This window comes from Lissotriton vulgaris, chromosome 4_1 (assembly GCF_964263255.1).
Source record: "Lissotriton vulgaris chromosome 4_1, aLisVul1.2, whole genome shotgun sequence".
Taxonomy (NCBI): Eukaryota; Metazoa; Chordata; class Amphibia; order Caudata; family Salamandridae; genus Lissotriton; species Lissotriton vulgaris.
Window position 1 is genome coordinate 1,399,871,172 of NC_141691.1, and position 13,378 is coordinate 1,399,884,549.

The following is a 13,378-nucleotide window of genomic DNA, read 5'->3' on the forward strand; positions in this document are numbered from 1 at the left end:
ATCTTGCGCCTGCTTCACAGCAAACCTTTCACATGGTGCTTTTTCCATGTGAAAGGACACATTACTGGAGTTGCGTCACTTTTGTGACGCACTCCAGCAATGCGTTACTTTTGTGTTTACAGATACGTCAGAAATACTGACATATCTGTAACTCCTTGCGAATTGATTAGTCATATATTAAATATGACATATCTGGAATGTCATAAGGAGTGCGTCCAGAAAAGTGACGCATCGCTGTTTTCACGTAGCGATGCGTCACTTTTCAGAAATGAGGCCTCCAGTTTATTCACTGTGTCATAACTTTCTTTTCTAACACTCACCTTCTTTCATTCCTCCTACTTCACTTCCTTTCACCTCTCATACCTTTCTGTTCTTTCTTACTCATTCTCCTTTCAATTATCAATGCACTATATTTCACTTACTCTTCATTTTTTTAAGAATATAGCTCTTTGATGAGAATTGGAGGTAGTTCTGAAAATAACTTTTGGTTTTCTTCTTTTAACTGAACAGGAACAAAAACAGGGAATGGAAACTGCTCAACAGGAGCAAAAAGAAAAGAAAAAAATTAGGGGTGGGAAGGGCAGCGATGTTTCTCCAATGCTCGAACCATGAGCAGGACACTTTGCTCCCCATAGGTGAGGAGTTGATTGCAGTATCTGCATTTGACGACCCCATGGTTAAATGCAGGTTGTATGTTTGCCACCTGCTCCTGCGATTGCTCTCTCCCAGAAGAAGTTGCTCCTCCTGTTGATGTAGAGGCCCCATCTCTGGGAACTTCTTGTGCCAGAGCCCTGACACTTTCCCGGGCAAAATTCTGGGGGTGCCTCCTCTCCACATGGCGAATCATGGTGAAGTTGCCAAAAGAATACTTTTTTTGGGGGTTACCCCGTGACAGGACCTGTTTGCAGATCCTGCACTCTACTTTTGGTGCATTCACCTTTTTCTGGTCTGCTGGAAACTTAAAAAATTTCCAGATGAAATGTTCTTTGACCTTCGGCTGAGGAGGCTCTTCATCAATGAAATCATTGGAGTCATCTTCACTGCTGGATGGTCTGGCAGCCATGATTAATCAAGAAATATGCAACAGCAAAAAAGGCAGGTCTTTCAGTCCCAAAAGTGAAAGAAGAAGTGAAGGAAATGGGTGGGGATTTCATTCATTGTAAAAAAAAAACTGTTAGCAACCAATGAAAAGTGTTATTTTAGAGTCACATGACCCGACGCGTTTACGCTGCGCGCTCCGGAGCACTTCCGGTGCGTTTACGCAGCGCGATCGTAGGCGCTTCCGGGGCGCAAACGTGGCGCGATCGTAGGCGCTTTTGCGTGCGTTTACGCGCCGCGAACGTAGGCGCTTCCGAGGGCACTTACGTTGCGCGCCGAAGTGACGTCATCAAACTTTTACAGAAATGCATAATCATTTTCCTTATTAAAAAAAACTAATTTTATTTGTATGGTACGAAATGTTTTGCATTATTATTAACTTTTAATTCATATTTTTTTTCACGAACGACAGTTGCGCTCTGGGTGCGCTTTCAGATGAGCTCACGGAAAAGCTTACAGGAGAGCTTAGCTGAAAGCTTCCCGGAGCGCGCACCCAGAGCGCAAAAGAAAAAAATTATATAAAAAAAATGAATACTTTAAAAAAAACAGCAAATTGTAAAAAAAAAAAAACGTTAGAAACTCGATATACAAAGGAATTAGCATTTAAAAAACCTATGAAATTCACTGAAAAAACCATAGGTTTCACACCAGTTATAGTTAGGAATTAGCATTTAAAAAACCTATTAAATTCACTGAAAAAACCATAGGTTTCACACCAGTTATAGTTAGCTGGAAATTTTACTGATATAAAACCATTGAAATTCCCACGTTATAGTTAGATGGACTCACTATAACTTGCGCGTGCAATGCACTGCTGATGATGTCTTATTAAGCCAGTTAACCAATCAATTTTTAAAAACCATCCATTTAGACACTTATTTAAACATTTATTCTTCCATCAACTTTAACATATACATATATAAAATATATTTATTTTTCAGAAAGACACACATTCACTGGATGGTGTCATCAGTGATGTCATGAGTGATGTCACTGACCATGTCATGAGTGATGTAATATGTGATGTCATCAGCAGTGCATTGCACGCGCAAGTTATAGTGAGTCCATCTAACTATAACGTGGGAATTTCAATGGTTTTATATCAGTAAAATTTCCAGCTAACTATAACTGGTGTGAAACCTATGGTTTTTTCAGTGAATATATATATACACATACATACACACACACACACAATCAGTTTTGTTAAATCAAATTCCTTGGCGCTTTAATTATCCGACCTGATCTTGTTACTGAACATGGTGAGAGACTGTCAGAGATTTTCGAAAATGAAGAAGTAACTTCTGTCACTGGGTTTTCAGGTTCAGTGTTAATTTCACCATCTTGATCAGAACACCGAAGAATCAAATGTATGCAAGCGTACAGCACAGTTTAGAGTTGACACACAGCATCTTGGGCGTTTTCCAAATATGCGTGATACTTTGTTCAAGTGAACTCTGTTTACAGTCTCCTTAAGTAGCATGACTGCCAGCAGAAAGTCAATAACGCAAAGTACCTGCCTTCACCAGTGTAGTTAGGACACAACAAAGCACGAGCAAGGTAAAGGGCAACACTGACCATTATTAACTTGTTCCGAGCCAATAATGCTGTTAGTGCATGGATCTATTAGCACTGACACTCTGGGGCATATTACCAACAACTAGCGATAATTATCGCTATGTTGGCTTTGCGGCAATATTTTTATCGCTGAGCTGCGGCGATTTTTATCGCTTAGGAACCTTGCTATTAGCAAGGTTTATCTCCTAAGCGATAAAAATCGTCCGAAATGCATGAATATCGCTGAATAGTCAGCGATATTCATGCATTACCGAGCTAATGCTCTTAGCCATGTTATCCACCTACCATTGGATAACATGGCTAAGAACTGCTCGGGGGTAGGTGTTAGCTTTTGGAGATATTCGCGCTTAGTGCGAATATCTCCAAAAGTTGCTAATAGGAGATAGCGATGTTAGCGACTGTTTCCAGTCGCTAACATCTTGGCACGCCCACTTTGCATGTCATTAGTGATAAATTTCACTGACATGCAAAGCGGGGCCCAAGATGGTCGCTATCTCCTACTAGCTGTCGCTAACTGGTGTTAGCGACGGCTAGGTAATAGGGAGATAATTTTATCTCCGCTTTCTTGGCTTTTAAAGCCAAAAAAGCGGAGATAAACCCCCTTGATAATATGTCCATCTATCCCTTCTTGTCTCTCCAAGAAGTTATTAGTTGATAAGAACGAGCTGTTGCTGAATCCCCTGCTGGTACTTGGGTCTTGCTTCAAAGCGACCCCATTGTATGTCCCACTCTCAACAGTCCAGTTAATGATCTTATTATTTGTTCATAGAACCACGTGCAGCACTGAACTGGGCAACAGGGTAATGCATTGTAAGTGGGAGGAGTGCCTCACAGGAATCAGCTTTTCCCAACTGACTCCCTGGATGTTATGGCAAAATTGTCTTTGTATGCGTAAATAGAAGTTCTTCACACATGTATAAAAAAATGCAGCTCTTGTACGGTGTGTAAAACATTTTTTTCTCTCTTCTCTCAGGAATGATGCCTAAAAGTGACGATCCAGCAAATCTTTGGACTCTATATCGCCTCACTGATTTGAATGAACAGAAAGGAGGAGGTTCTTGGGACCAGAGAATGCAGCCAATGATGCAACCGATGCAACCAATGCAACAAATGCAGAGACCCCACTACATGGACCAGCACTGCCAGCAGAACTCGCGCATGGTGAACTCTCCAGCATACATGATTTCAGAAGATCAGAAGAGAAGAATGGCGGCTCCACCTTACATCCTGGTTGGTTCTAACGTGCAAGAAGCACATGATTGGAAAGCGATCCCTGGACATGCTGTTCTTTCGAAAAACGACCTTAACCCACAGAGAAGGTATGCTGCCATACCTGTGCCAGTTGCCATGACTCCAGACGGCTGCAATCAACGAATGGTCTCTCCCAACCCAAGTCCAGCTCATGAAATGAATGCTCAAGGAAATCCAATGTATTACTCTGTTGCAGTCCCGATGGATGAAAGTCAAAGAATGGCTGCCGCTCAGTCCTACGCTCATGTTGGCCAAGAGCAGAGACCACCTATGGCTTCATATCCTAACACTCCTACTTTGGGCGTAGCATCTGCAGCATCTAGGCGACCATCGGCTTCTGCAGTGTGCGATCCGCGAACTGCACGCCAAGGTATGTTTATTCAATCTCAGTTTCTGATTGCAGTTGCGACGGCTGCATCAAGGCAAACATCACTTGTTGATATTTGTGAACAACGAAGGATTTCAAATGCCTATTGCTGTTTTCTGCATATGCTGTAGAGCTGTAGAATTAAAATGCCTCTGGAGAAAAGCAGAATAATATTCAGTCAGATGTGATTATGTTGAGCCATAATGACCATCATGCAATGGTTTGTATTTAACTCCGTATTGGCAGTCACCCTAGTTGCTGTGACTTTGAGGCTGTTTTCAATGCGGGTTAAATTAAAGCAAAATCATACACATTACTTTACTGTAGATACCGGATACATGCACTACTGTGCACCTATAAGTTTAGGTTACAGGTGTAAGAAAGTGGACTTCCTCTAATAAAATGGATATCCGAGCATGGCTGTACATGCCAATGTGGAAGTATCTGCTTGCTTTCCTTCTGAGTAAGGTGCAAGATAAGGGAGGAAAAGAGTACGGCCATGCAAAATCATAGGGGGAGATTTCCAAAAACGTCACGCAGCGCAGCCCCAGAGAGGCTACGCTGCGTTGCGCGACAGAGAATGCGCAGGAGAGCACCATACCTTCAGAGATATCACTCTGTCCTCCCCTTTTCCTTGCACCTGCGCTGATTTCAGCTGCCATGCGCCATGCACACACCTTAGCGCCATAGCTCTAGGGTTTGTGCATTAGTCTAGCATAGGTTTTGTACAGGAAGGGTACCCTTCCTGTACAAAATACGATTCCCAGACACGATGCAAAGTTTTTCCCACTTTGTATGCATGCTGCACAGTGCAGCACGAATGCAACGTTGGAAAAGGAAAAAGAAATGAAAGCATGATTGAAAAGGGCGCAATTTTCTCACTCTAAACACAATCTACTTAATTTAGTAAATTGAGTTTAGCGTGAAAAACCCCGGGTGGTTGCATGGCAACGCCCTTCGCATTACTTTTCTGTGATTTCCAGCCCTAAACAAGTTTAGTGCTGGAAAGTAAATAGGGGAAAGAAAGATTTTGAGCCGATTTGCGCCAATTTTTTGACTCAAACACCGTACAAAATCTTAGTAAATTTCTTACCCTGAAGACAGTCGTGAATCTATACTGTTTGGAGTGTGTATGCGTGTTTTGAGGGTGGAAGCATGGAAGGGATTACCTAAATTCGATATGACTGCAGGGAAAGTTTTATCCACTATAGAAATTGTTTCTTTGCGGATGAAAATTAAAAGAATGCAGGGCAAATGAGCTGTTCTGCTAGCCCCTACAGCCAAGGACTAATTCGCCACTAGAAACATGTAAGCTTGGAAAAATATTGAACATAAGATGACACAGATTTAAATTTGCACTTTTAGATTTAAATGTGTTTTGCGAACCAGGTCCTAAGTGCTGTGGTTATTTTGAAGTGGCTTATAAAATAGTTTGCTCCAAATTTCAACAGTAAGAGTTTCGCACCTGTTGCACTTTAAGCCAGGGTTTTACTCGCACCTATTCCTCCAGTTATTTACCTGTAGGAGTTTACACAGCTTAACACGGTGTTAAGGGGAACAGTGGAACACTGTTTACTAACACAGAGGATAAGACGGGTCCAGGTCCGTGCTCGCTATATTGCGATAGTACGCTGGAAATACGTGCAAAACCTGCCTATAGCAATACTGCAACTATGTGGTAACAGTATTTCCACCTGTAATTTTTGCCCCCGATATACCGCAACACTCAGAATGAGATGGAAAGTGTGGATTTCTTGCACTACCTGAGCTCCTTCAGACTACAGCATTTCAAGAATGGAGTAGGCCAAGAGTGAGGCAGAAACTCAGGGCCTCATTTATGAAAAGTGTTGCATCTCTGGAGAAAAACAGCAATGCAACACTTTTCATTATGACATCCTTTTGACACCATAGATGCGCCGTACATATACTACAGCGCTCCATGTCGCTAGATTGAACAGATATGTCAGGAAACCTGACTAATCTGGTGGAGCAGTAATGAAGCATTGCTGGAGTGGGTCGGAAAACTGACGTAACTCCGGCAATGTATCATATCATATGGGTGAGTCCCATGTAAAAGGCCCTGCGTCACTCCTTACGCCTGCTTGAAGCAGGCATAAGGATTGTGATGGAGTCAAGTTGTAGGAATGCCACAGTGAAATCTCATAGAATTCTCTGCACCACTTCTAGGAGGCTTTTTTATGTGGGAATGCCCACCATGTCTACATTATACCTGATGCAGGTATAATGCACCACAGGGCTTTACAATGTGACGCATCTGCCTAGATGCGTCACTTTGTAAATAGGGCCCAGTGTGGCACATTGTTTATGCCGCTGCAGCGTCACAAGGGATGCAACAGCAGCGCAAGCCCTCATAAACAAGGGCCTCAATGTATCCACGAGACACATCTTCTAAATCATGACACCATATTTGTTTCAGTTGGTGCTGAGGAGAAGCCCGAACAAAAGAGGAGCAACATCCAATGTATGCCCTCAGGTGTTGTTTTCACACACTTTCAAGACTGGATTCTGTCTTCCATGGGCGATGAACTAATCATAATAGTATGCCTAACTTTGCTGCATTAAAAAATTTGAGAAATGCCATCACCTTTTGGTATGGATGATTACTTCAGAATCTATCGTAGAAATACAAATACAAATGAAGATGATGATGATGATGATATGGCTTTCTCTGCATCTGGCTGCACCCTTTCCTTCCTTCCATCTGCACCTCCCCTTTGCTTCTTTATTTTCAAAAGATTCATGTGATATGAAAGTACTTCACGGCTACTGCACTCTTTTTCTTGATCTATAACCTAGTGGTTCAGCCCATTTTGGGAGAGAACTGTGGCGTTGTTCAACATCAGCACAACACTCTGTAGTGGTACTGCAGTTCGGTTTCCAGCCATGCACATCTGTGGCCTGTTTCTAAATATGACCTTCGTCCACACCTTCTTTAGAGGAGGCTCTGTGGGCATCTTCGCTTTTCATGCTGAGCAAAAGCATTTTCAGCCAGGTGCAAGGCAACATGACTAATGGCAGAGCATTTTCCAGGCCATCCAGGGGGCCAGTTTCAGCAGCCCATGTGCCAAGACTAGTTTTTAATTGGGAGAAATAATTCCTTTGGAAATGTAGAACTGGGCAAGTTGCTCACCCCTGATATAATCTGTTAAGTGATTTTGGTAGGGCAGATGCACAGCTGGTTTGAAGAAGTTTTGTCAATTTCAGGTGCTACACAAGTAACGTCAAGTGTCCCACGACGTTCATTACTATGTATTGAAATTGTGAGGTCAGTGAACCACTGGTCCCATACTTGTATGCACACTATAATTCCTCTAATAGAACAGAGGATTCATACTTCTTTTAAGATGATTTGATACTTTTTTATTTATCAAAATGGTTCATAAATTAATTCCATATCATATATGTGATATTCCTTTTTTTGGTTCTTTTTCAACATATAACACAGTCCTTTGTATACATCCAATGCATTTCGGGGTTATAGTTTACCTCTTCATCAGGGAAAGGACACTATGATCAAAAAACAAAATAAACAGCCTGTCAGATAGGTGACGTTTATGGTGGGGTTTGTACAGTGAATTTAGAAAAAAGGGGGAGGGGGGTTTAAATGATGGGGCTGGGTGCTGATTTGTGTGATCACCTTAAAAAACCTGTAAACCCGTGGGAAGCCAAAGATTATCACCCATTTCGTACGTGCTGTAGTTTTCCGGTTTATGTGGCTCTGTGGGTAAAAGGGTAAAGGAAAAGTATTACCGTGCTGCAGGGTATAGGACGGGAGCTTAACTCGAGAAGTTAATACCCTAATGGTAAGGTAGCCGGTGAGCTAACCTGGATAGTAGTGGTGGGGTTCGTTCGTGTTCTGTTCGTAAACGCCGGTCAGGACAGTAGCGTCAATGGCCGCGTTTAATCAAGTTCAAAAAGTTGCGATCACGTGGTCTATAGACAGTGAGGATAGACTCGCATAGTAGTTCGCGGAGGTGTGGGGCGAGGTATTAGAAAATCTTCTTTGGGAGGTGAAAGAATGTATATGTAATTTATTCCTATTGAAGTAAAACAGGAGAAAAATATCGTAAAGGGTATCCGGGGTAATGGAAGTAGGATAAAGTGTATGTGTGATATGAATTTTAACACTGCTAATCTAAACAAAAGATAGTATGTGTAATATCCGGTAGGAACCAATGGTGGGTGTTGATATATCCAATAAACACAAATAATGTATCCAATAAACACAAATAATATGTCACAGTGAATTCACACAGGAATTACTAGGTTGATCCAAGAACAACCTTACAGGTAACAAGAGAGTTCAATTCTATCATTTAAGCCGAATGGCTTCTGTGTAGAAAGTCTTTGAATCCAGGTATTTTCTCGTTGAAGTAGAAATTTGGTATTGTCTCTACCTTCAATTTTCGGAATCATTTCCAATATAATGAACTTTATTTCGGAAATGTTATGTTTTTCTTCCTGAAAATGTGCGGCTAGATTTAGATTTAGATTATCTAATTTAGAAATGAAATGAGTGGTATCTCTACATGTGGGAGTCTTCATGAACCGATTGGCCAACTCCTGGACAAATACCTCCAGCCATCAGTGCAATCCATGAGAACATACACGAAAGATACCACTCATTTCATTTCTAAATTAGATAATCTAAAGATTGATGCAGAAGACAAAATGATTTTATGTACCGCGGGCGTATGCTCACTCTACACCTCTATTCTTCACTCCTTAGGTATAGAAGCAATTGAACAAGCCTTACTTAATTCTGACCTGGATGCACCATTTCAAAGGTTCTTGATGGAGCTCATGCTCTTTACACTATATCAGAGTTATTTCAAATACCAAGATACATGGTACCAACAACTTGTGGGAATGGCCATGGGCAATTCGGCGGCGCCTGTATACGCCAACATCTTTATGTAACAATATGAGGAGACTCACATTTTCACCAAAAAGGAATGGACAGATAATCTGTTACTCCTAACACGCTATATCGACGATATTTTTATCGTCTGGAAAGACACCAAGGAAAAACTACAAACACTTCTTGTGGAATTTAACCAAATTGATGAACGTATTCAATTAACTTGGGAAATATCGGAAAAATGTGTGAACTTCCTTGATGTAAAAGTTTCTACTAACCAACAGGGATTTGAAACTGATTTATTCACAAAGCCAACAGATAGAAACAACATGCTCCACTATACGAGTTTCCATGAACCCAATCTGACAAAATACCTCCCATTTTCCCAAATGGCACGGGTCAAAAGAATCACATCAGACTCTGTTAAATCCAAACAACGCATTGAGGAAGTTGCCACCAAATTTCGTAACAGAGGATACCCAGACGATATCATTGAAGAATCCAAATATAAGATTTCGAACACAGATAGACAGAAACTGCTACAACCCTGTATAAAAAAACAACAGACACGCATAGTGGTAGTTTCGAAATACTCTACAGCAAGTACAAAATTTAAACGGATCATATACCAACATTGGTCACTATTGAACTTGGAACCTGACTTTAACCAGATATTCATGGAACCTCCACTATTCGCTTTCACCAGAGCACATAACCTAGGAGAACTGGTTCAACACAAACCCACAACTACCATCAAATACACCGGCACCAAACCATGTTTGAACTGTGGAAACTGCAATAACATCATCAGAGGAAACATAATTAATCATCCCATGAAAGGTCATAAGATAAAACTGAAGGTCAATGCCACATGCGACTCCAGCAACGTGATCTACGCCTTAAAATGCCCATGCGGCAAACTGTACATTGGCAAGACAGAACGCAAAATCAAGATAAGACTCACTGAACATAAATCTAACATCCGTCTTAACCTCATGCGCGCTATGCGCGCTATGCGCGCTAGCGGAATTCCGCTCGCACGCTGAGATTTTTTAAATCGCACTTTACGTGACGAGCTGGGCTCGTCATCAGCGTGCGAGGAGGCTACGCCATGACGAGCCCAGCTCGTCATCAGCCTGGAAGGGGTTAAAAATACCAAATCTTCAATAGCCGCACATTCTCAGGAAGAAAAACTTAACATTTCCCAAATAAAGTTCATTATATTGGAAATGATTCCGAAAATTGAAGGTAGAGACAATACCAAATTTCTACTTCAACGAGAAAATACCTGGATTCAAAGACTTTCTACACAGAAGCCATTCGGCTTAAATGATAGAATTGAACTCTCTTGTTACCTGTAAGGTTGTTCTTGGATCAACCTAGTAATTCCTGTGTGAATTCACTGTGACATATTATTTGTGTTTATTGGATACATTATTTGTGTTTATAGGATATATCAACACCCACCATTGGTTCCTACCGGATATTACACATACTATCTTTTGTTTAGATTAGCAGTGTTAAAATTTATATCACACATACACTTTATCCTACTTCCATTACCCCGGATACCCTTTACGATATTTTTCTCCTGTTTTACTTCAATAGGAATAAATTACATATACATTCTTTCATCTCCCAAAGAAGATTTTCTAATACCTCGCCCCACACCTCCGCGAACTACTACGCGAGCCTATCCTCACTGTCTATAGACCACGTGATCGCAACTTTTTGAACTTGATTAAACGCGGCCATTGACGCTACCGTCCTGACCGGCGTTTACGAACAGAACACGAACGAACCCCACCACTACTATCCAGGTTAGTTCACCGGCTACCTTACCATTAGGGTATTAACTTCTCGAGTTAAGCTCCCGTCCTATACGCTGCAGCACGGTAACACTTTTACTTTACCCTTTTACCCACAGAGCCACATAAACCGGAAAACTACAGCACGTAAGAAATGGTTGATAATCTTTGGCTTCCCACGGGTTTACGGGTTTTTTAAGGTGATCACACAAATCAGCACCCAGCCCCATCATTTAAACCCCCCCTCCCTCTTTTTTCTAAATTCACTGTACAAACCCCACCATAAACATCACCTATCTGACAGGCTGTTTATTTTGTTTTTTGATCATAGTGTCTTTTCCCTGATGAAGGGGTAAACTATAACCCCGAAATGCATTGGATGTATACAAAGGACTGTGTTATATGTTGAAAAAGAACCAAAAAAAGGAATATCACATATATGATATGGAATTAATTTATGAACCATTTTGATGAATAAAAAAGTATCAAATCATCGTAAAAGAAGTATGAATCCTCTGTTCTATTAGAGGAATTATAGTGTGCATACAAGGATGGGACCAGTAGTTCACTGACCTCACAATTTCAATACATAATCTCTTAAGTATCAGAAGGGGACCCATACTACAACTGCTTTGGACTTGTCTGAATCAGATCCAATTCTATACAATAGAATATACATTAGTAAATCAAGCTGTGATCAACGTCCTTGGGTGACCAACATTTCAGATTACGAGCCATGCAAACGGCTGCTATCAGCCCGGGGACCACCTTCAGCAACTCCACGGACACCCGCAGCACCACGCAACCTCGCAGATTAAAGAGGTGCTGGTCCGGCTCAGCAGACAGTTTGCAAGGGGAGCCTGGCAGAGACTGCCCGCCTGGCACGGCATGTGAGGAAGCCCCGGCCGCCCGCCCTCAGCAGCGGCAGACCCGAGGTGAAGCGCCCCACTACCTGTGCCAACACATCGCCGGGTCCGTGGAGCGCCCGCGGCTGCGCCGATCAGGAGGATCCCGGACTAGGGTGTCCCAGTCTCACACGCAAGAAGAATGAGGGGTCCCGGAGGTGGCCGACGCCAAGAGCCAGAAAATAAAACAGAAATCCCATGGAATACCAAATATTGTACAGCATCGGCCTGCCAGCTCACGAGGCTGTCCGCGGGCCCTGAAGTGTTGAAAATAATAATAATTAAAGAAAGATCAGCCTACCTAATCTACACTCCCGTGAGGCTCTCGGGCCGCGGGCTAAAATGGCGGCTGCCGATCGTCCCCGAGCATTGGATCTGGTGAGGACGGCGCTCCCGGGACCTGTGTTTCTTCTCGCCGACTCTCGCCCCCAAGGTGAGCCGGTTTCCAGCACGGGTGTAGAGAAGAGCTCCCTGCTCTTCGGCGAGAGGCTTACCTGGGAGGGACACCATGCGGTCCGTCGCCTGACCCAAAGATGGTGGCGTCCTTGCGACATTAGGCCGCTGACTCCCGCTGTTCGTCTGGCGAACTTCTGGAATCTGGCGTTGTATGGTTGGATCCGGGGGCACCAGCAGGAGTAACAACGCGTACCCCTGTACTCCTCTGCGGAACTCACTATATGGCGCTAACTCGTGGCCTGCCTGGTTCCAAGATGGCTGCGACTACAGACCATCGGTACCACTGTCTCTGCCAGATCGATATGCGCACTGCTGAACCTTTGCATCAACTGGTGGGCCCTGCATTGCAGCGTTCTCCCTTCTACTACTTTCACTTCCAGCCGTCTTGCCCTCAGCATAGGGATGCCAAATAACCAAGAGGCGATATGAGGACGCTTAATCTTACAGCCACTCCACTGCTGTTGCCTTTTCGTATTGCCAGGTACAGGGGTGCAGTTTCGGGGAGAATCTCGACACTACAGTGTGACGCCCTCGGGCTTTTCTTTGCTGTCTTAACCTGAGGGTGCACGCCTTCCTGGACTGCGTCTCTGGCACCCTCGCGGACTTCCACAGACATTTGGCGTGCTGCGTACAGCCTGAGGGGCACAGCTGCCCTTGCGACCCAGAGACTGCGTCTTTGAACATCCTCGGCGACTCTGCTGCCCAGTGGCCCCTGAGTGTTTGCCCTTCTAATTGACTCGTTTTGGCTTCGGTGATCCCCCAATCCCTTTCCCTCCCTGCTCCTGTGGCTGCCCCCCTCTGCTCTGCTTCTTTATGGCCACCATTTTGCTGCTGCTCTCAGCCGCTTCTTTCTCCTGATCCTGGCCCACCATCTTGTCCGTTCCCTCTGCCTTTACCCTTCTCCCTCGTTTCCCCCTTGACGATCCTCAAATGTTTCTGATTTGCCTTTTTTCCATACCCCGGTATCACTCCCACCCTCCGACCCCACTTAATGGAACTGCTTTTCTGTATATAGAGATAACTCTAATCACTAGTA

The 13,378-nt window shown here is 43.3% G+C and overlaps 1 protein-coding gene across 1 annotated transcript in view; it reads left to right on the top strand.

Annotated features, from left to right (window-relative positions):
- The window catches only part of CABYR (calcium binding tyrosine phosphorylation regulated), a 298,157-nt gene that overhangs the window by 199,093 nt on the left and 85,686 nt on the right, over window positions 1–13,378 (top strand). The window contains exon 4 of the mRNA XM_086965648.1: window positions 3,647–4,294. Within this exon, the coding sequence (XP_086821774.1) occupies window positions 3,647–4,294 (648 nt within the window). The remainder of the gene's footprint in view (window positions 1–3,646; window positions 4,295–13,378) is intronic.